This window comes from Moschus berezovskii, chromosome 13 (assembly GCF_049115385.1).
Source record: "Moschus berezovskii isolate FMDL1 chromosome 13, NW_MosBer_1.0, whole genome shotgun sequence".
NCBI classification, from domain to species: domain Eukaryota; kingdom Metazoa; phylum Chordata; class Mammalia; order Artiodactyla; family Moschidae; genus Moschus; species Moschus berezovskii.
The window spans coordinates 54,980,683-55,001,902 of NC_142472.1; the positions used below are offsets into that span (position 1 = coordinate 54,980,683).

The 21,220-nt window shown below is 42.9% G+C and overlaps 1 protein-coding gene across 1 annotated transcript in view; it reads right to left on the reverse strand.

The window, feature by feature from the left end:
• Positions 1 to 21,220, reverse strand: part of FLT1 (fms related receptor tyrosine kinase 1) — a 205,612-nt gene that overhangs the window by 130,009 nt on the left and 54,383 nt on the right. Inside the window, exons 4-10 of the mRNA XM_055426324.2 lie at positions 13,535 to 13,659; positions 9,840 to 10,002; positions 9,593 to 9,729; positions 5,825 to 5,999; positions 4,342 to 4,459; positions 1,883 to 2,052; positions 1,120 to 1,279 (exon numbers count right to left, since the gene is read on the reverse strand). Coding sequence (XP_055282299.2) covers positions 1,120 to 1,279; positions 1,883 to 2,052; positions 4,342 to 4,459; positions 5,825 to 5,999; positions 9,593 to 9,729; positions 9,840 to 10,002; positions 13,535 to 13,659 — 1,048 coding nt within the window. The remainder of the gene's footprint in view (positions 1 to 1,119; positions 1,280 to 1,882; positions 2,053 to 4,341; positions 4,460 to 5,824; positions 6,000 to 9,592; positions 9,730 to 9,839; positions 10,003 to 13,534; positions 13,660 to 21,220) is intronic.

Genomic DNA, 21,220 nt, shown 5'->3' on the forward strand with positions numbered 1-21,220 from the left:
GTGAAAACAGCCACTTCTCAGGAATTACACACCCAGGAACTTTCACAATCAGGATAATATGCCTTAAAAGATTAAAACACGAGATGAAGACAGGCTGAAATTGCAGGAAGTATCTAGAAAACCAAATAGCCTCTTCTGTTTATGCTAGAATTATATCATGTTTATTTATCAAGCTAATTAAAAAAAAATAATAGCAACTCTCCCAACCACTCTACAAGTGGGACAAAAAGCAATAAAGAAAACATTTTGGCCTAATGCTAATTGTTGAGCAGTCTCACTACTATCTGACTGCTGCACCCATCAATTCTATTTGTGTACCTTCAAATTCGCTCCCATGAACTACCATATATCAATCCTCTAGACTAAACAGTAATGGAAAACAGCAAACAGGGCTTGGTCTTCAACAGGAAGCAAGCACTGCATGGTTAAGAGAGGGCAAATACACCCCAAGCATCTGTGTATTCAGACAGGATGCTGAATCAGCTTATAGCTCAGGGAAGACAAATGTACCCACACCTTGTGATGTGACAGTGGTATCAGCAAAGGGCTGTTCATGCTGAGGAGAGAGAAAAGAGTCTGAGAAAGTCAGGAAGGTTCGTGGAGAAGGTGACCCCGCTGATGAGCCTGGGAAGATAAAGATGGACCTCTTAGGAGGCAGAAAGCACGTGGAAGGTCATGTCCAACCAGTGTAAGAGCACACACAGAGCCTAGGCAAGGCAATGATCACCAGTGGTGGGAAGATCTGATGTCATGCTCAATGCTTTTGGAGTGCTAAATGGGGGGACCAGTAACTGATGCAGTGACGGAGCCGAAGGCTGGGGGTGCCAGGTTGGAAAACAAGAGATGGGAGTTCCAACCCGACTTCCAAAGAGTGGATCACAGGGGGACCCTCATTCTGTCCCTGAGCTCCTAGTCTAGAACTATTAGAATTATGACGCGGTTAGCCATGGTAAGGAAGAAGCGTAGGTAGACTGCCTACCTTTTCCCAGGGCAGGGGAAGCCTTGCCCGCTGTGGACCGTATATCCCAAGTGCCAACTCCCATCTGTGGCCGTGAAAGACCCTGGAGTCCAGATGTTGAAGAGCATTCGAAAGTTATTTGAGAAATGAACTGTGCCTACCTTGCTTTGGAGTGATTATGGTTACAGGGGTGCCAGAACCACGTGATGACAGGTGTAGGGACTCCATAAATGGTGCAGGTCAGGATCTGTCTGCTGCCCAGTGGGTACAAGATCGGATCCGGGAATGATGATACAGACTTTTCGTAAATCTGGGGTTTCACTGAAAGGAGAGAACAGGACAGAGGTTGAGAACTGGTTTAATGACTGGACCACAACACCAAGGACCATGTTCTCACTGGTTTTGATGTTAAGGAGACAAATACATGGATGAAAACCAAACCTGTGTAACTGTCGTCATAATGTCAACTGTAAAGCAATAGATGTGTTTCGACAGCGTGTAAAAACTTGATTCCATGGTATGTACGTTCTGATCACAATGATAAAAAAAATCACATTGCTCTGGGAGATAAGAAGCCATGAAATAGTTGGGATGGGGCATAGTGGTTTTTAAAACAATTGAACAAATTTTTATTTTCTTGGTTATACTGACTTTAAAAATCAATTTTTTTTAGAGTACAGCTGCTTTACAATGTTGTGTTAGTTTTTAATGTACAGCAAAGTGAATCAGCTATATGTGTAAATATATATCCCCCCTTTTCTGGATTTCCTTCCCATTTAGGTCAGCACAGAGCACCAAACAGGGTTCCCTATTATAGACAGCAGGCTCTCATTCATTATCTATTTTATTTACTGGCTTTTGACACAAATGGTCACTAATTTCACCTCCACCAGAACCAAAAGAAAGTTTGAATGGTGAACTTACCATTGACAATCAGAGTGGTAGTGAAGTTTTTGAACACATTTGCCTGCTTTATGCCTAGCAAGATTGTGTAGTCCCCTGCATCTTCGGGAATCACATCTTTGATAATCAATGAATATCCACGAATCAGATAGCGGGCAGACTTCTCAGTGGCCAGTGACCCATCTTTTAACCTGTGGTAAGCGCATGATCAGTAAGTTATTTCATACCACCTCTGAGACAACACGTTTAACATTGCCATGTAAGGATGTGAGCTCCAGTTTAGACATCTAGAGCCCTGGATTCCTCAACAGCCACTTAAAACATTGAGACACTGACTTAGTAAAGCCCAGTGGGGGAATTTCAGATTGGGAAACACTGCTTTGTTGATTGGCGAAGAGGAAGAAGCAAGCTGAGGAAAGAAAGACAAGTGATGATTTAATGTACCCACATGGATGCTGCTTGCTACTGTGACTTAAGTATTAACCCAGAAGCACAGGCTGATTCCATCTGAGATGTTTTTTCAGAGTTCTCCATGAGGCTCCATCGCAATACAAGGGTCATTGTAAGTCAGATCAACTAGATCACTTCTCCAGATAAAAACAAAAATAGACCTTCCCATTGTGGCCTCATGTGGAGTTCTTATTAGTTATATAAATGGTCACACCAGTTGTCCCTTTCATAAGCTATAGTGAAATCAAGATTATCGAGGTTCTTTCCTCTGGGAAAGATTACGGCACAAAACTCACAAACAAAAGGTATACACTTAAAAATAATTTTTTTAAACTTTAGAGACAGACTCAACGCCTAGATATCACTCAGTTACATACAGAGCCGACAGTCAGGCTAGAAGGCTCACCCCGGCTCTGCCACTGTACGGTGTGAACTTGACTAAGTCATTGATTCTCAGTTTCTCCAAGTTTCTCAAAGATCTCTTAATTGTAAAACTCTGTGATTTCATTAAATGGCACAGTTCTTTCAACGGGCATTTTTCATAGGCTTCCCTGGTGGCTCAGTGGTAAAGAACCTGCCTGTCAGTGCAGGAGATGCAGGTTTGATCCCTGGATTGGGAAGATCCCCTGGAGAAGGAAATAGCAACCCACTCCAGTATTCTTGCCTGGGGAATCCCATGGACAGAGGAAGCTGGTGGGCTACAGTCCATGGGGTCACAGTCAGATATGACTGAGCGACTAAACAACAAGTAGGAATTTATTCTGTTCTGCATAAAGCTGTAATGTTTGCAATGGCATTGGTTCATAGGCATGCAAACAAATTCTAATTCCCAGTAGGTCTCATTTCCAAAGCAGCAAAATGCGTGATTTTAAACCACGCATTTTGCTGTGATTATAAATCCCATTTTAGTATTACTTTAAATTATTTCTTATGAACAGGTCGTTACTTTCAAAATTGGATTTTTTGTTTGTTTGTTTTAGGTCTTTGCTACTTAGCTACTGGAGAAACTAGCAGTGTTGAACAGAGGGCTAGGTACTTCCTAAAGTGGAGGGTATATTTCTATTGGAATAACATACATTCATAGGAAATTTACTATGAAACTTTTTAGATATTATGAAACAAAACCTGTCTTCTACTGCAATGACAAGGGACATAGCACAAAGTCTCATTTTCTCTTTAATGCCCTATTAACGATGTAGAGGAAAAGCAAAATGCTACACCCATTTGATACCGAAAGCAAAACAAGCTCTGGTTGAGATTCTATATTGTGTGGGTTGTTTTCCTAATCAGTTGTGTACTATACTCTTTGTTTGGAATGCAATAGCTTGGGCCAAAGATCCTGGCATTTACAAATGATTTCACAAAATGATTGCAGATTATCAACAGATTACATTGTTTTACATCAGGTGTTGGGCTCCCATTTAAAAAAAAAAAAGTTGCTTAAAGCATTTCTGAATATGCAAACTTCCAGCCAGAAAACCTTTTAATTAGTTCAAGTAGGGCCATGGGTGCACCCCTGCCACCAAATCAGTCTTGTCTCTATTAATGTTTGTTTAATTTTAAAACAAGACTGGAACTTTCAGCCCAGCTGTATCTAAAAGAATTATTTTCCGATTATAAGAGAATTATTATCCTCATCACAAGGGCCCACTTCTTCAGGGTTAATAGAGCATGTTACATACTCAAGATGCTTCCTAATCGTTGCTCAACATACTCCATTCAGAGGCGGTTGACATCATAGGAAGGTTTAGAGAGGCAGAAATTTAGTCGCAGGGAGTGAATGACTAAATCGCCATGAGTACTCAAAACACCCTAACCCTTGCTCCGTCCTGTTACATCATTTGTTCTCCCCATCAGCCCTTCCCACTCACTCCGCTCCGAGCCTAGAAATCAGCCCAGACCCTACTCTTCCACTGTCGTCTGGGAAACGGATATTGTTTCTTTTCAGGAATTCAGGTCTCTCAAGGTTCCTGCATCTTCCTACTGACAAAGCATGTCTTAAGCTGCAAGGAACATGACTGTGATCCTACCAGACAACATCTGGAGAGGGGAACGCCTTCACTCTCACGGAGAGCCGGTAAGACCGCTTGCCAGCTACAGCCTCAAACACCTGCTGCTGTCGAGGCCTCATAGTGATGAATGGCTTGTCTTCGAAAGAAGAGAGAAATCCATTAGAAAAGACTATATGTAAACAAAACCAAACCAAAACCCCATTCAAGGAGGGTGCAGCCAGGGAGTAAATGGAACTGAATTTCTGGTGGCTCAGATGGAAAAGAATCTGCCTGCCATGTGGGAGACCTGGATTTGATCCCTGAGTTGGGAAGATCCTCTGGAGAAAGAAATGGCAACCCACTCCAGTATTCTTGCCTGGGAAATCCCATGGACAGAGGAGCCTGGTGGGCTACAGTCTATGGGGTCGCAAAGAGTCAGACACAACTGAGCAACTAACACACATGCTCAAGTACTGATCAGTGAATAAAACCATTTAGAAGTACCCAAACAAGTGAAATATTTGCAAAATCAAATGGTCCCCGGGACATAAAAGCCCAGGGGCAGGGCAATAGAAACACCTTAAACATCTATATTATAACAAAGACATATAAAAATACTTCTAAAAAAAAATCAACCTGGCCAATATGAGTGCCGTGGGAAAAAGTTGTTCCATTCGCTCTAGAACAACTAACTTGATATAAAACATCAACTGGAGCAAGTCAAAAGAATATCAAAGGCATTGGTAAAACTGTCCTCTAGTTTCTGCTCCTTACAAGGTTATTTTTTCAATGGCAGAAATAAAATTAGGTTTTTAAGACTTCTGAAGAGGTTAAAGTACTTTCTTGACAGAATTTGCCTATTGGAATTAAACAATAATATTAGGATTTCATGAGAATAAAATCAGGGATAAAAGAACATCAATTCTAAGTAATTTATCACAGCATATTTTTCTCTAAATCAGTATGATCTCAGAAATTTCTTCCAGAAGTTAAAGGTAAAACTGATTGCATTTTTCTGTTTTGTTCATGTAAAGTGAAGTGAAAGTCGCTTAGTTGTGTCCAGCTCTTTGCAGCCCCATGGACTGCAGCCCACCAGGCTCCTCTGTCCATGGGATTCTCCAGGCAAGAATACTGGAAAGGGTTGCTATTCCCTTCTCCAGGGGATCTTCCTGACCCAGGGATTGAAGTTGGGTCTCCTGAATTGCAGGCAGATTCTTTACTGCCTGACCCACCAGGAAAGCCCAATGCAACACTAAACAAATAACTCTGTATATATTCTAATATTATTACCCACAATAAATTTGTAAGGGAAAGATACTTGAATCAGTGCAAAAGTATTACAGTTAAAGAACACTTAATGTGATTTGCACTTGGGCAGGGGCTGAAGGGAGACAAAGTTGTATTTTTTCATGACAGACTACCTCCTGTCCAAAAGAAAATTTACATGATTTATAGAACTGCACCCCCCCCCCCCCCCCCCGCTAAATCTGCAGTGACTGGAAAGCAGGGAAGGGCTGCTTACCATATACATGCACCGAGGTGTTAACAGACTTGAGTGATGGCCCGCTTTTCACGTGACAAGTGTAAAGCCCTTGGTCTCTGTTCTGCACTTTGTCAATAACAAGGATGCTGTAGAATACATTATAGTGGGAATTGCTTTGGTCAATGCGTTGCCTTATGGAGGCTCTCTTATTTACCTAGAAAGAAAATGTATAACAGATGGAGAAGTAGTCATGGTTTGCGTGTAGAGTTATAGCATTTCTCAAATGATTCCTACGATCTGTAATTTTCTGCTAAGAGGCAAACCCACTCAGAGCAAGATGCTCAGAACCACAGCTCTATCTAGACATGTTTCCAACATGTGCCATAGTGGCCCCGATTTGGCACTTCAGGTTCTTCAAATGGACTTTCAAATGTACACTATCTCAACAGTTCCTCGCAACAAGCCAGTGAGATTGGTGGGGTTATTGCCTTTTTGCGGATGAAGAAATCAAAGCATCAAAACACTGATCAGAGTAGCCTGGGAACTCAGGTCTTCCGAGTACAAATCTGATTCTTCCCTCTAGCACCTCTCTAAACAGTAACCTGTTCTCTAGGCAGTGACATCAGATAAAAACTCAGGCAATGACTGTCTTCAGTATGTGGATTCATGGCAGGCTTTCTCCTAATAAATCACCATGTGAGTTTTTTTGGGGTTTTCTTTTTGCTTCCTTCTAGAAAGATAATGAATCCTGGCTACACCTATTAGGGTGTAACAATCCATGTTTTATTATTTCACTATTTGAGCAAGGGTTGCCAATTTCTGCTAAACCTCACGAAATGGGTCTGGTGACCTGCAAAGCCCTTGGCAAGTTTTAGCCAACAATCTAGGGGTGGGGTCGGCCCCATGTTTGCAGGCCGCAGGCTCAGCACTGTACCTTGGCCACAATGATCCACTCCTGGTTTTGCGAAGATGAGGTCACAGTGTCTTTTCCTTTCATTGTTCCCTCCTTTCTTTTTCTTACTTTTTTTTTCAAGCATTACATTTTATAACACATAATATGTTATTTCCTCCTCTCGGTTTGTCCCCTTGAGGAGGCATGGAAAAAGACTCTGGAAGTTGGCCAGACTAGTCTCGGGGTCTTGACCTTAGCTCTCCCTCTGTGCCATGTTGGATAAATTCTACCTACCTGTTGGCACAGACGCGTTAAACAATTTTCTCCCTTCTTAGCAGCAACCACAGAGAAGATGTCAGCCATTGCCATCAAAAATAAGAGAACTGGTCCCTACGTGTCAGACTGAGGACCTGCAGCAATTCTATTCATGTTGATATTACTTCTCCCTTCAGCATCAATGGGTGGTAAAAATATGATTAAAAATGGGATGTTTTTATAGTCTCAAAGATTTTTCCTACTTTACCATGAAGAAATATGGCAAATACCACCTTAACCATGGGACCAAGATGGAATCATGTAACTCCAGATATGACACTGAGAAGGACACAACATCACTTCTAGGGCATACCTGTCTAACGTGCATGGCCTGAGTCTAATAATTAGAAAAAAGACCAGAAAAACCCGAAAATAATTGGTATTCTACAAAATAACTGCTGTATTTCAAGGAAGGGAGGGCTTTCCTGGTGGCTCAGATGGTAAAGAGTCTGCCTGCAGTGCAAGAAACTTGGGTTCGATCCCTGTGTTGGGAAGATCCCCTGGAGAAGGAAATGGCAACCCACTCCAGTATTCTTGCCTGGAAAATCCCAAGGACAGAGGAGCCTGGTGGACTACAGTCCATGGGGTCACAAAGAGTCAGATATGACTGAGTAACTTCACACTTCAAGGAAAAGAGGAAGAGAGGGAAGGGGTTCGTTAAAATCAACACAACTAAAGAGATAAAAATACTGGACTAGAGGGACTAGTCCAGATTAAAAGAAGACTAAAGAGATAGGACATCCAAATGGCAAGATATAATTCTGGATCAGAAATTTTGTGCTTGTTGCTGCTCTTCTTCCCAGATTTGGTAACATCGTCATTGTTTCTGCCTTGGTATCCTAAAACTGCCTCTGGGTTTTACAACAGGCTTGTCAGCAGCCACAGGCTATTTAAATCAAAATGAAACAGAGTCTGATGCTGGGGGGCAGGAGGAGAAGGGGACGACAGAGAATGAGATGGCTGGATGGCATCACCGACTCTGTGGACATGAGTTTGAGTGAACTCCGGAGTTGGCGATAGACAGGGAGGCCTGGCATGCTGTGATTCATGGGGTCACAAAGAGTTGCACACGACTGAGCGACTGGACTGAACTGAACTGAAACAGAATTAACAACTTAGATCCTTAGTCCCACAAACCACATTCCGCAGGCTATTAGGCATATGTGGCTAGTGGTTAATGTACTAGACCACTTCCATCACAGAAAGGTCTATTGAACAGGGCCACTTTCAAAGTTATGGACATTCAACAGATGCATCACCATACTCTTACAGCTGCTGCTGCTGCTGCTAAGTCGCTTCAGTCGTGTCCGACTCTTAGCGACCCCATGGACTGCAGCCTACCAGGCTTCTCCGTCCACAGGATTTTCCAGGCAAGAGTACTGGAGTGGGGTGCCATCGCCTTCTCTGACTCTTACAGCAGCAACACTAAAAGGATAAACATTCCTTCCCTTCTTACGTGTATTAAGAATATATGGTTTCTATCAAACCCAGTACAGCCACAAGTTGCAGCAATCTTATTTCAACCATTTTCTAGAACATACCTTATGACTGATGAGTCTTTAATATGTTCCTATGGGGTCTTTGTGGTACCTTTTGTTGCCAGTTTATTCTGTTTTCCTAGCAAGAAGTATGTATATTGCACAGCACAGGGAATATAGCCCAGTATTTTGTAATAACTGTAAAGAGAGCATAATCTATACAAATTCTGTATCACTATGTTGCATACCTGAAGCTAAACTAACATTGTAACTCAGTTGTACCTCAATTAAATAAAACAGTGGCTGGGGACTGAGGCACTCATCTTAATTCTACATACGCCATCTAATACATACTATGTAATGTATACATAATTTAATCACAAGCTAACTTTGTGACTGGGCCACCTGAATGATGTAGCCAATGGTTTACCTGGGATCTGAACCATAAATCATACAGACATGTAAGAAATGGTGCTGGACTCACTGTCGGACGATTCTCAACAGTTTATCAGAGATTCCCCATGTATATACATTTAAAACAAAGATTGTTTGCAAGGATGTTTAATTTGAACAAGGGAACCCAACTCAGGCTTCATTCTTTTCATTTTTCTGACAGACAGAATCACTCCTTTGTCCCTTAACAAACGGAATATTCGGTGGCTGGGTTGCATTATCTTTCCCAAACATGCTCCAATCAGGTGCCTGCCTGTCTGCCGGTCTCTTCAATTAACGCGCGGACAACAACTTTTTGCTGTTGTTGTTACAAAAGATAGCCCCTGCCTGGCACGTTGTGATAAATTTCTTTCTCAACTCTAAATTCTAGAGACTCGTTTCCAAGGATGAAACAATCCCCTTTCCACCCAGAATCATGCAATAGAAATACCAGCCTATACACTTCAAAACAAAACCTCCAGACATCAAAAGACAATATCTCTGCAGATCTTACTCACAACACATCAGGGAAAAAAGCACCCGAACCAAACCCAAAGCTCCTTTATTGACTCTGCCAGAGGCGTCAGAATATTCTGTTTTTTCTCCCTCACTTCAAAAACTCAGTTTAGCATCTCACTTGCGAAAACTAAATACTGTCCTATAGAAGAAATAGAAAAGGAGGTCACTCACTTCTCCAGGGTACCTCCAGGTCATCTCAACTCTTGTGTTCAACGGGGTGGTAGCTGTGCAGTTGAGGGTGAGCGTATGGCCTCTCAGTAGTTTGACTGGGCTTGGTGTGCTTATCCAGACGTCTGTAATTATGTTGGCTGCAAGCATAAGAAGTCATGTTAAAAAAAAAAAAAAATCAATGTTTCATTAAGCAGATAAACCCCTTGAGCATCCCGGCGTATGTTCATGCTTCTGGAACATCACTTACTATGCTGAATTATGAGATAGTTTGTCCTGTACAAATGTCCATTGACTGTTGTCTCGCAGGTCAGAAGCCCCAATTCTCTGTAGGTTGCATGTGGTATTATAAAACCCTTCCTACTGTCCCAGGTTATTCTTTTTCCATCAGGGATCAGAGTTTCAGATGGAAACTGGAAAAGGAAGAAATGTGTGTTCACAAAATCGTATTAGTGCTATGGTGAGAGCTTCACTCATAGTTTGCAGTTTTTGAAATATGTTTTATCTCAAATGAGAGTAGTGCAGGTAGAAACTCCAGGTTGTCATAATTGGTTCTTTAGTTTTTATTGCATTTAACAAATGATACGTTAACCATGATAAATTATTGTCAACAACGTAATTTGTTATTAGTCTTAGCAGCAAGCTGCACCCACCTAGGGCAAACCGAGTTGTTGTCTGTCAGAATTCTAGCAGGACCCTGCGTCTCTTCAAGTCTCTGGGAGTCTCTGTAACAAACTGGCCTGATGCTCAAGAGGAAAATGAATTAGGAATTTTTTTCCACTAGGGCTGCCTGGTTATCTTCTTGGTCTCATCACCGGGAGCTCTTAACAAGCCAAACCTTGTCATCTCATTTTGCATGATTTGTTAAGGAGCTGGCTATCTTAAAAGGACTGTGCATCATTGGTGGTCCGCCATAATTCACAGCATTAACTTGGCACCCACTGGGGTTATTATCACTCTGGGGAAACTGAGGGTACTGACTCTGCACCAGGGAGGACAACTCCCAGATGCTGCGGCTCCTGAGAGCAAAGAGAGCTGAAAAAGGATGTGAGGCCTGAGACAGTCAGGAATGACATGCTCGCAAATTCCTAGAAGTACTGCTAAATAGCGAGTCCAAACAGAAGAAAAGAACCCACCATTCTCCCTTAATGCCTTCTCCTGCACACCAGAGAGTTAATCTAAAGCCTCTACTTTGAGGAAAGGGTCACTGCTCCACAGAGTAGCAGAGCCAAATTCCCTGATGTCAGATTGTCAGGCAGTTTCAGAGGTAATGGTCTGATGACTACTATTATTGATCCCCAGTTGGAAAAGGGGGGTGGGAATCAGATCACTTTCTCACAACAGATTATTAAGATTCATAGCATTAACTGCCATAAAGAAGCTCAAGTCTTCTCTGTCTTCTTTTTAAAAGTACACACCGCCTTACACCGCTCTATTCATCAATCCATAAGTATACTGCTTGTGGAAGGAGTGAATCGGACTGGGATGTGTGACCTGATGATGGCAGAGATTTCTGTTTCAAAAGCACAAGCTGCCTCTCCCAGTGAGTATATGTCCACACTGGCGCACGTCCCCAGAGTCTTATGTGGGTTTGAGATGAACTGCATCCTGTTTATGAAGAACTGAAAGCAATTAAAGGATGCATTTCATGTTTTAGTACATTAGGAGGCTACTTGTAAACTTGGGAATGCTCTGCATTCCCTGGCAGGGGGGTTGGGAGGCTGGAGGGGAGAAAGAACCTTCTTTTCTAACTTGGTGCAAACTATTAAAAGGAAAATCTCAGAAAAATGTACAACCGGGATTGAAATCTATCAATGCTTGAAAACATGAGAAATGCTTTAAAAACACGAGAAAACAAGTATGTGCTGAGTCTAAAAGAAAGGTTGGCTGATGGACTTTCTCTGCACCACCAAAAAACACATTCAGTTTCCCTCTGAAGTGTGTCTCTTACTCTCGTCTATCCATGACTGCCACTAGCTGTGGTCCACTGACAAAGCCACTTCATGTCTAGCTGACAAGAGCTAAAACAGCGAAAGCCTACAAAGCTCATCAGCTGTGGCAATCGCTGTGTGTGTCCTGAAGAGGCAGGAAGATGGGCAGCCTTGCAAGACAGTAGGGCGCAGGGAGCTGTCACCAGCTGACCCGGGTTCAACTGAAGCAGGCAGGGAAAAAGGAGAGCGAAGGGGCAGCAAGTTAGAGAAAGAGGGGTAATGTCATGTCAGCATATATATGTAATAGGTTAGCATATTTTCTATACATGTATATGATATACCAAATTTCTTGTTAGAATTTTATGCTTCTCTCACTCGCTTTTCTTTTGTATCATAGAGCTGGGGGGGAAAACAGAGAAAATAAGCTTTCCTTCCCGAAATGCTTGCAGGTGAGAATTTGGGAAAATTCCTCAGACAGACAAGCAACCTGCATTAGGGCCAGAAGGCAAGGGGCTTACATGAAACGAGAAGTTTCATATCCCCATGGTTTGCTCCATATTCATCGCAGAGCAATTATCATCTTGGACTAAGGGGAGTAATGCCAGGCTCTTGAAAACTTGATAATACATTGATTACTGGGCATTAAACTGTTAGATATGTAACACAGATAGTAAGCCATGAATGGGCTTGCCTGTGCCAGGCAAGGTCCTAAGTGTCTTCCAAGAACCTCACGTAGCCTTCCTGACAGTCAGGTGAAGGGGCACTCCTGTAATTCTCCAGCTCTCCAGTGAGGACACTGCTGTGGAGGGAGGTCTGATCACTTGCCTGTCTATCTGGCAGGTAAGTGGGCAGGGAGGGGAGGAAGAATCCAGGCTGTATGATCCCAGCCTTTGCTCTGAACCACTGTGGTCCTCTTCCTACGCAAATGAAACCATCAGCAAAGGATGGAGGAACACGGGAGCAGCAGACAGAGCATGGGCTATGATGTTCCGCGTGGCCCCAAAGCCCCTCACTCCCTGGGAACCTCAGATTTTTCTTCCACTGACTGAGTTTGACTCCTCTGGGGTTTCTACCTCGGCTACAATTTTTTATTTCCTGGCAACGGTACCCAGTGTGATGGAAGTCATGACCTGTCATTGATGGACTATATTGAAGATGTAACTCCACAACATAGGGAAGTGAATGCAAAGCAAGGCGACAGGGAGATACCTCACCACAATTCAGGATTCGGGGTCAATAGGTGATCTGAAAGTCACTCTGAATTCTACCAATCTGACTGCCATCACCACCTGAGTGCCAACCTCCATGTGATGGGCAGTGCCAGGAGATGCCTTAGACAGCGTTCATTTTTCCTAAGCTCTAAGCACCCAGGATTCACTGCAGTTTTCCATTTTGGGAGTTTTTATCTAATTCTCAGACTGAGCAATACCCCTAAAGTAACTGCAGCTGAAATACCTGGCTTGGTCTAGGTATTTGGTCTTTATTAGAGTTTACATGAAATCATTTTCCTTCTCTTCACGCATAATTTACAACATAATATGAAGAAAACCCTCACTTATAGTTTTCTATTTCCCCTGAGAGGTTAAGTTTAGATGCCCGGCAAAAGATAAGTCTTTTGTTATCAGGGAATTCCCAACTCAGACCAAAGCAACAGTTCTCAGATGCCTGGAGAGTCAGATAGCCTGCTTGGCAGTTCTGCCTTCAGCCAAAATCTGGATAATTAATTTGTATACGCCACAGAACTGGTTTTTCTGACATTTACAGACATTTGAATTTGTGGCAATGCATGAAAATTTTCATGATTTTGGTTCTTTTGTGATTCACATAGATTTATGCCCAGAACATTATCCTCTTATTCCATTTAAATCCACACATGGGTATAACATCTAGCACTCAGAATTCTGAGTAAAAAGCTGTTATAGAAAAGCATGCAAGCAAACGATTCCAGAGACAGAAAATAACTCACAATACATTCTGCTCACTTGCGGTGAAGAGCAGGTGAGAGAAGTTTTACCTTTTTTAAAGTAACAGTGATGCTGGGAGACGAGACCCGGCAGGGGATGACCACCTTCTTCCCTTCGGTCATATTTATAACCTCAGGGATTTCACTGTGCATCTTGACGAAAGGTCTACCTGTATCTGAATAAGAAAATGAAAACACACACACGTAAATGACTGTACGATGAACACCCAGACACTGAAGCTGGAGAGGCACCGTGGGGACCCCCGTACATCCATATTCTTCTCTCTCACACGGCCCTCCGTGTTTCTGCCCAGATACAGAATGCTTCTCTAAGGAAACCGAATTCCTTAGTCAGGTCTCGGCCTTCCATCAGCAAACCCCGAGGCCCAGTCCCTGCTTTGCAAATTGTGACCTGGGGGATGGGGTGAGGGGTGTTTAGATCACTCAGAGAAAAAGCCACAAAAGTGCAGAGTGAGAGTCAGGTGAATATTCTGCATAAACGCCTTCCCACAGCTTTGCAAAGGGCCTCAGGAAGCGCCCTCCTGAGCCTTTGTCAGGAGTCAGAGCGGGTGGGTACACGGGTCCACAGTCTTAGGGGCGCAAATGACAGTGGAGAGTGGGGGCCCAAGGTGTCAGGCGGGAGAGAGGATTTCCATTTGAATGACAGAAACATGCCTCCACCGCTTTCTGCAGCTTAAAGGCCGACTAGTAAAACGAGAAGGTCTGAACTACTTCAGGGGAGGGGGTAGGGTGAAGGCAGGAGAAGCAGGGTGAACACTGCATTTATTTTAACAAGCACGTGTGTCCGGTTCTTTAGCCCACACTGCACGACTACAAACAGTAAAGCATGTGCGAGTGCACGCGAAGAGACCCAGAAAGGGCTTTACCTAGTCACCAAGAGATCACCCTTAAAAGCATGGCACTGTCAACTACAAATCAGCCTTGCCTTCTACCTCTACGAGGATTAAATCAGGTGCCTCTGCAGGGCTGACCTTCAACACCCTCTGGAGGGAGTTCAGGGTGGATAGCAGGAATGTGGCGCTGGGGAAAATGGGCAGAGTCAGTCTTCAGAGAGTTATATATTCTCAGGAGCTGACTTTATGAGCCCAATTCTTGCATCTCCTCATATCTAAAAAAGCACTAAAATCCTTCCTGGTGACTAAAATCCTTCCTGCTCCTCAAGACAAACAGAGATCTTCTGCAAAAAAATAAAATATGCTTGATTCCATGCACTTACCCTTCACCAAAATCACATATATGTTGACCTTCCCCGCCCCTCTCCTGCCTCTTTGGAGCAGTTTCTCAGAGCTATCTGAGATGCTGTCTCCCAAGCTATAGTCTTTATTTCGCCCCCAATAAAACTTAATGCACAACTCTCACATTATGATTTTTTTTCCAGTCGACACCATTTTGCCCACCTTAGAGGTCAGAAGGACACAAACCACTTGCTGGGCTTTCCTGCAGTTCCTGTAGGGACAGGACTGAACATTTTTTCAGAAACACTCTCGCAGTCCACCTCGCCATAACAGCGATCTCTTCAGGAAACACTGCTCTTAGCTTCTCCCCTTGGACCCAGCCCTCCTTGCCCAGATGGAAAGAAGTCCTGTGCAGACTCTCCCCCGGACCCCCACCTGCTCGCTGTTCAGAATAATCCTGGATGCTGAACAGAGACTGGAGAAAAGACATGGGTACAATGGGGGCCATGGCTGCCTGGAATGAATGGGGGCTGCAGACATTGTTATGAACTGTGTCTCCCCCCGCCCCTCCCACACAAATGATATGTTCTAACCCCAGCACTGCAGAATGTGACCTCACTAGGGTCAAACAGAGTCACTGCCAATACAGTTACTTCAGTTAAGTAGGGTGGGGCCCTAGTCCAATAGGCCTGGCATCCATATAAGATGATGGCCATGGGAGGAGAGACACAAAGGGAGAACGCATACGGAGACAAAGCAGAGATGGAGCAATGCAGTTGGAGGTCAGGGCCACGGAGGGCCACCAGCCCCTTTCAGAAGGTAAGGAGAGGGAAACAGGGGCTCCCTACAGGCTTCAGGGGGGCACGGTCCTGCCGCCACCTCATGTCTAGAACGTGAAATGATAAAGTTCTGTAGTTTTAACACACACGCCCACTCCACCACCACCAAAAAAGGGACCTTGCTGTAGTGTGCTGAAGGTGCAGTGTGTGACATACACCAGAGGGGGCCCTAGAGGGACCCGATAGATACAGCCCATCTTGGATGATCAGAAATCCCTGAACAATTCCTTCTGGTCTCCTGGGAAGCCTTCCGGGGCCAGCCCTTCCTGCTTCCCGTCCCAGCCCACCTCAGGGGCTTCGCCAGCAGTCCCAGAACTCTCCTGTTACAGCACCTGACACACGACTCCCTGGATACATGTGAATGATGTGTACTTGGAAGAGGAGGCAAATGGTATTCATCTCTGCCTCACGTGCAGTGAGGGAATGAGCCAGTGAACGAACTACTCTCCAACCTGTCCTTTTACAGATGAGGAGAGAGAGGCGGGAACAGGTGCAGAGTTGTCTCGCCGTGAACAGAAACCCCAGAGGCCCCTTTCTTCTCCTGAGCTCCAGTCCAAGGATACTTCCCTTCCCCAGCTCCCTTCATCAGAGCCCGCTCCCTCGTCATAGGAAGCACCGTTGTTGGCAATTGTTTTTCAGAGACAAGCTGATTGTCACAGTTCCCTGGGGCAAGTAAGTGTGATGTCACACCGTCTAGTGTTGGAGGAATTCCCAGATGAGGCTGTTCACCGAGGGGCAGGGCTGGGGTGGGGGTGCCTTTGGGACAGCCTCAGGACAAGGCTCAGAGCTGGGGGAGTGAGGGGGACAACAGATTGTGGTTAGACTGTACATGTTAGGAGAATTTAGGGCTGTCCAGTGACCCACTCCAGTATTCTTGGGCTTCCCTTGTGAATCATCTGGTAAAGAATCTGCCTGCAATGCGGGAGACCTGGGTTCGATCCCTGGGTTGGGAAGATCCACTGGAGAAGGGAACAGCTACCCAATCCAGTATTCCGGCCTGGAGAATTACACGGACTGGACTGTCCATGGGGTCGCAAAGAGTCAGACATGGCTGAGTGACTTTCACTTCACTTCAGTGGTTAGGACTTGTGCTTTCACTGCTGCTGAGAGTGCAAGTTCAAATCCTGGTCCAGGAAAGATGAGCATCATGACCACAAAAAAAATTTAAAAAAGCACGCACTTCACAGCCAGGGTTCGAATCCTAGCTCTGCCCCTTACTAGCAGTGAGGCTGTGAGCAAAGCATTTCACCAATTTCATCCCTCATCTGTAATACCTGTCTCGAGGGTGACATGAATTCATACATATAAAATGTTTAGAATGGTACCTGGCAGATGTGTGTGTGTTAGCCATGAATTTTCTCATTATGAGAAATTTCAACTTGAGAAAGGGGGGTTAGGATATATGAAACTCATAAATTATACTCACGATCTAAACTACGAAAAGTACAAATTTATATTCATATAATGGCATAAAAAAAGGCAAAACGAATACACTAAAATGTGAGCCGTGATTCCCTTTGAGTATTATGAGTTGTTATTAATTTCTTTGTGACCCCACAAACTGTAGCCCACCAGATTCCTTTGTCCATGGGATTTCCCAGGCAAGAATACTGGAGTGGGTTGCCATTTCCTCCTCCAGGGGATCTTCCCAACCCAGGGATCGAATCTGAGGTCTCCTGTGTTTCCTGCATTGCAGGCAGATTCTTTACCATTGAGTCACCAGAAAAGCCCTTCTGTTTTTGTCAGATTTTCTAGAATGAGCATGTATGATTTTACAATAACATTTTAAATCGTTGCACGTAAGTTTCAATGTCTAAAACATTTTTACTTGAGGAAAACTATAAATCTTGCATGTGATTTACATCAGGTTTGTCCAGTATACTAGGAGGAGACATTAACTATCACATTAATAGTTATATGTCTATTAGGAAGGCTCAATGAGTGTAGTAGCATCTGTAGAGGGGAAGAGTTAATTATATGGAGACAAAGATTCACTTATCAGCACAAAATTCCTCCCCTGAATAAAACTGCTGAGCTGGACATCCAGGCAGGACTACTGGGATTCGATCAATTCCTTTCCTTCCTCCTGTGAGTCTATATTTTTATCTCCTTTGTGAGTCCCAAGGTAAACACAAACACCAGGAAATGGTTTAATTCATGTAACTAAATTGTAAATCCTTCACATTTAATTTACTGTCTCCTTAAGCAACCATTTTCAACAAAGGACACTGGCATAAAATGTTCCTGAGGAAACCGTAAACCTTGGTGTAGTCATTTTTAGTCTTAATGAATGCCAATCCCAAAAGAAAACAAAAGCAGCTAATGCAACATGCCTTTGAATTTCATCTCGCCCTTGTTTGCTCTGGATCCCTCAAACACTTGAATTTCATGATATCTATTGGCCTTTAAAAGTCAATGCCAATTTTAGCACTGGGCCCACAGTTCAAAAAATATCAGAACTTCTATGATTGGTGTCCGTCCCAGCATAATTCAAAACACACCATTTGTAGCACAGTTAATAGTAGCATTATAAATCCACCATGTTTACAAATGAACTTATGCCTGCAGATACACACACACTATCCTCTAGGCTTATTAATAGTATATTTCCTCTGCAATTTGCTTCAAGGAAGGGCTAAGAATGAACTTGCCTGACATATTATAATACAAACATTTTTTGTTTTGTATGACCACAGATATAGAAGAGGTCACAGTTCCATTAATATCACCAGTAAAACCACTTACTACTCCCATAGGACGCATTTGTCTTTGTCACAGATTTAAAAACGACTTCTAAACCCAGCCAGCACCGTGGAGTGGTTTCCTGAGACCAAAGTGGCTGGCTGTTGAAAGAGTGAGGGAGAGCTGCTCCGAGACCGCCGGTGGACCCGTGGTGCAGACATGCTGTCACCAGGGACTCAGGCCACACCCAGAGGCAGGGAGGTCACACCACCCTCCCCTCTCTGAACTCTTAGAACTCAAAGCAGTGACAGGAAACCGGCCCAGAATGAGGTTTTCTCATCCAGTAGGAGTAGCTGGGCTGTCATCCTTCAGGACAACGGGCAGACTTGGGCACAGGGGAAGATCAAACAGGGACCCTTGCTCAAAGTGGTATTATACCTACTTTTTCAATGTGTTTTTTCCTTTTGAAATCTGTAATCACTCTGGAATACCAGGGCACACAGACATAGAGGTCCCAGCATGGCAAGCTTCATGCCACTCTATTTCCCAAGGGCAGCACCTAGGAGCTCTTCTATGGAGTGTGGAGCAAGTGAATGCCCCAAGGATTTTAGGGGGTTTTTCAGACTGAAGAGGAGTTCGAGTAAACATCTTATTTCCAAGTACTTGTTCATTCCCATGATTTTCATAAACTTTTTCTTGATTTCCTTTCCCTTTAATCTCATTTACCTTAACTCTTAAGTCCTGGTCATGAGGACTCCTAATTATTTTCAAGGAGGATGTGATTTTAATTTATTGAGGATGAAGTGAAGAGGATAAGAAGGTAATTAACCAACACCATGGAAAGGATCCTATCTAGAAATGAGAGTTTTCACACCACACTTTTGACTTCAGTTGCCCACCAAAGCTTTTGAGAACTCAAAACAGAGCTTTGGAGCAACCATAGGAAAGCTGAAAGAGCTATACTAATATTAGATAAATAGCTATTGTTGTTCAGTTGCTAAATATTAGATAAAATAGACTAAAACAAAAAACATTACTAGAGATAAAGAGGGCATTTTGTAATAATGATAGCATCCAGCAGGAAGATATAATAATTATAAATATATATGCAACTAGCAACAATACAGGAAGGAAAAACTGACAGGATTGAAGAATAGAAAATTCAACAATAATAGATGAAGATTTCAATGCCTTACTTTCAACGATGTACATAACAACTAGAGAGACGGCTGAAAAAGAAATAAAGAACTTGAACAACGCAGATAGCCAACTAGATCTAACAGACATAAACAGAACCCATCACAGCAGGATACACGCTCTTCTCAAATGCACACAGAACATTCCCCAGGAAAAACTATACACTAGGCCATAAAACAAGCTTCAGTAAATTTAAAAGGATAGAAATAATACAAAGTATGTTCTTTGACTACAGTGGAATGAAATTAGAAACCAGTAAGTGAAAGAAACTTGTTCAGTCACAAAGTCATGTCCAAAAAACCAGTAGAAAAAAATTCACGAATCCAAAAGCTAGTTCTTTGAAAAAATAAACACAATTGACAAACCTTTTGACAGACAAGCCAAGAAAAGAGGAGGAAAGACAAATTAATAAGATCATAAAAGAAACAGTAGCTATTACTATCGACACTACTAAAATAAAAATAATTATAAAGGAATAATATAATTGTATGCCAATAAATTAGATACCAGATGAAATAAACAGGTTCCTAGAAAGACATAAACTACTGAAACTAACTCAAAAGAAACAGACAAACTGAATATACCTATAAGAAAAGAGATTGAATCAGTCATCAAAATACTGTCCACAAAGAAAAACTCAGGCCCAGAAGACAAGTGAATTCTATCAGATATCTAAAGAATGAACACCAATTCTTCACAAATTTTTCTAAAAGAACAAAAGGGAAAACTTCCCAATTCATTCTATGAAGCCAGTGTTACCCGGATACAAAAATCAAAGACATCACAAAGGAAAAACAGGTCAGTATTTTTTATGAATGTGGATGCAAAAAAAGCTCACTTTCCAGCAAACCCAATACCTATAAAAGAATTATGCACCTGACAGAGTGGGTGTTCCAGGAATGCAAGATTGATTTAACATTCAACAACCAGTCAATGTCATTAATATACAATATCAATGGAATAAGAAACAAAAATCACATGATCCTTTCATTAGGCACTGGAAAAGCATTTGACAAAATCCAAACCCTTATGGAAGATGGTATGGAGATTCCTTAAAAAACTAGGACTAAAACCACCATATGACCCAGCAATCCCACTCCTAGGCATATAGCCTGAGGAAACCAAAATTGAAAAAGACACATGTACCCCAATGTTCATTGCAGCACTATTTACAGTATCTAGCCAAAGCCTTTGACTGTGTGGATCACAATAAACTGTGGAACATTCTGAAAGAGATGGGAATACCAGACCACCTGACCTGTCTCTTGAGAAACCTGTATGCAGGTCAGGAAGCAACAGTCAGAACTGTACATGGAACAACAGACTGGTTCCAAATAGGAAAAGGAGTACGTCAAGGCTGTATATTGTCACCTTGCTTATTTAACTTATATGCAGAGTACATCATGAGGAACGCTGGGCTGGAAGAAGCACAAGCTGGAATCAATATTGCCGGGAGAAATATCAATAACCTCAGATATGCAGTTGACACTACCCTTATGGCAGAAAGTGAAGAGGAACTCAAAAGCCTCTTGATGAAAATGAAAGAGGAGAGTGAAAAGGTTGGCTTGAAGCTCAACATTCAGAAAACAAAGATCATGGCATCTGGTCCCATCACTTCATGGGAAATAGATGGAAAAACAGTGGAAACAGGGTCAGACTTTATCTTTTTGGGCTCCAAAATCACTGCAGATGCTGATTGCAGCCATGAAATTAAAAGACGCTTACTCCTTGGAAGGAAAGTTATGACCAACCTAGATACCATATTAAAAAGCAGAGACATTACTTTGCCAACAAAGGTCCGTCTAGTCAAGGCTACGGTTTTT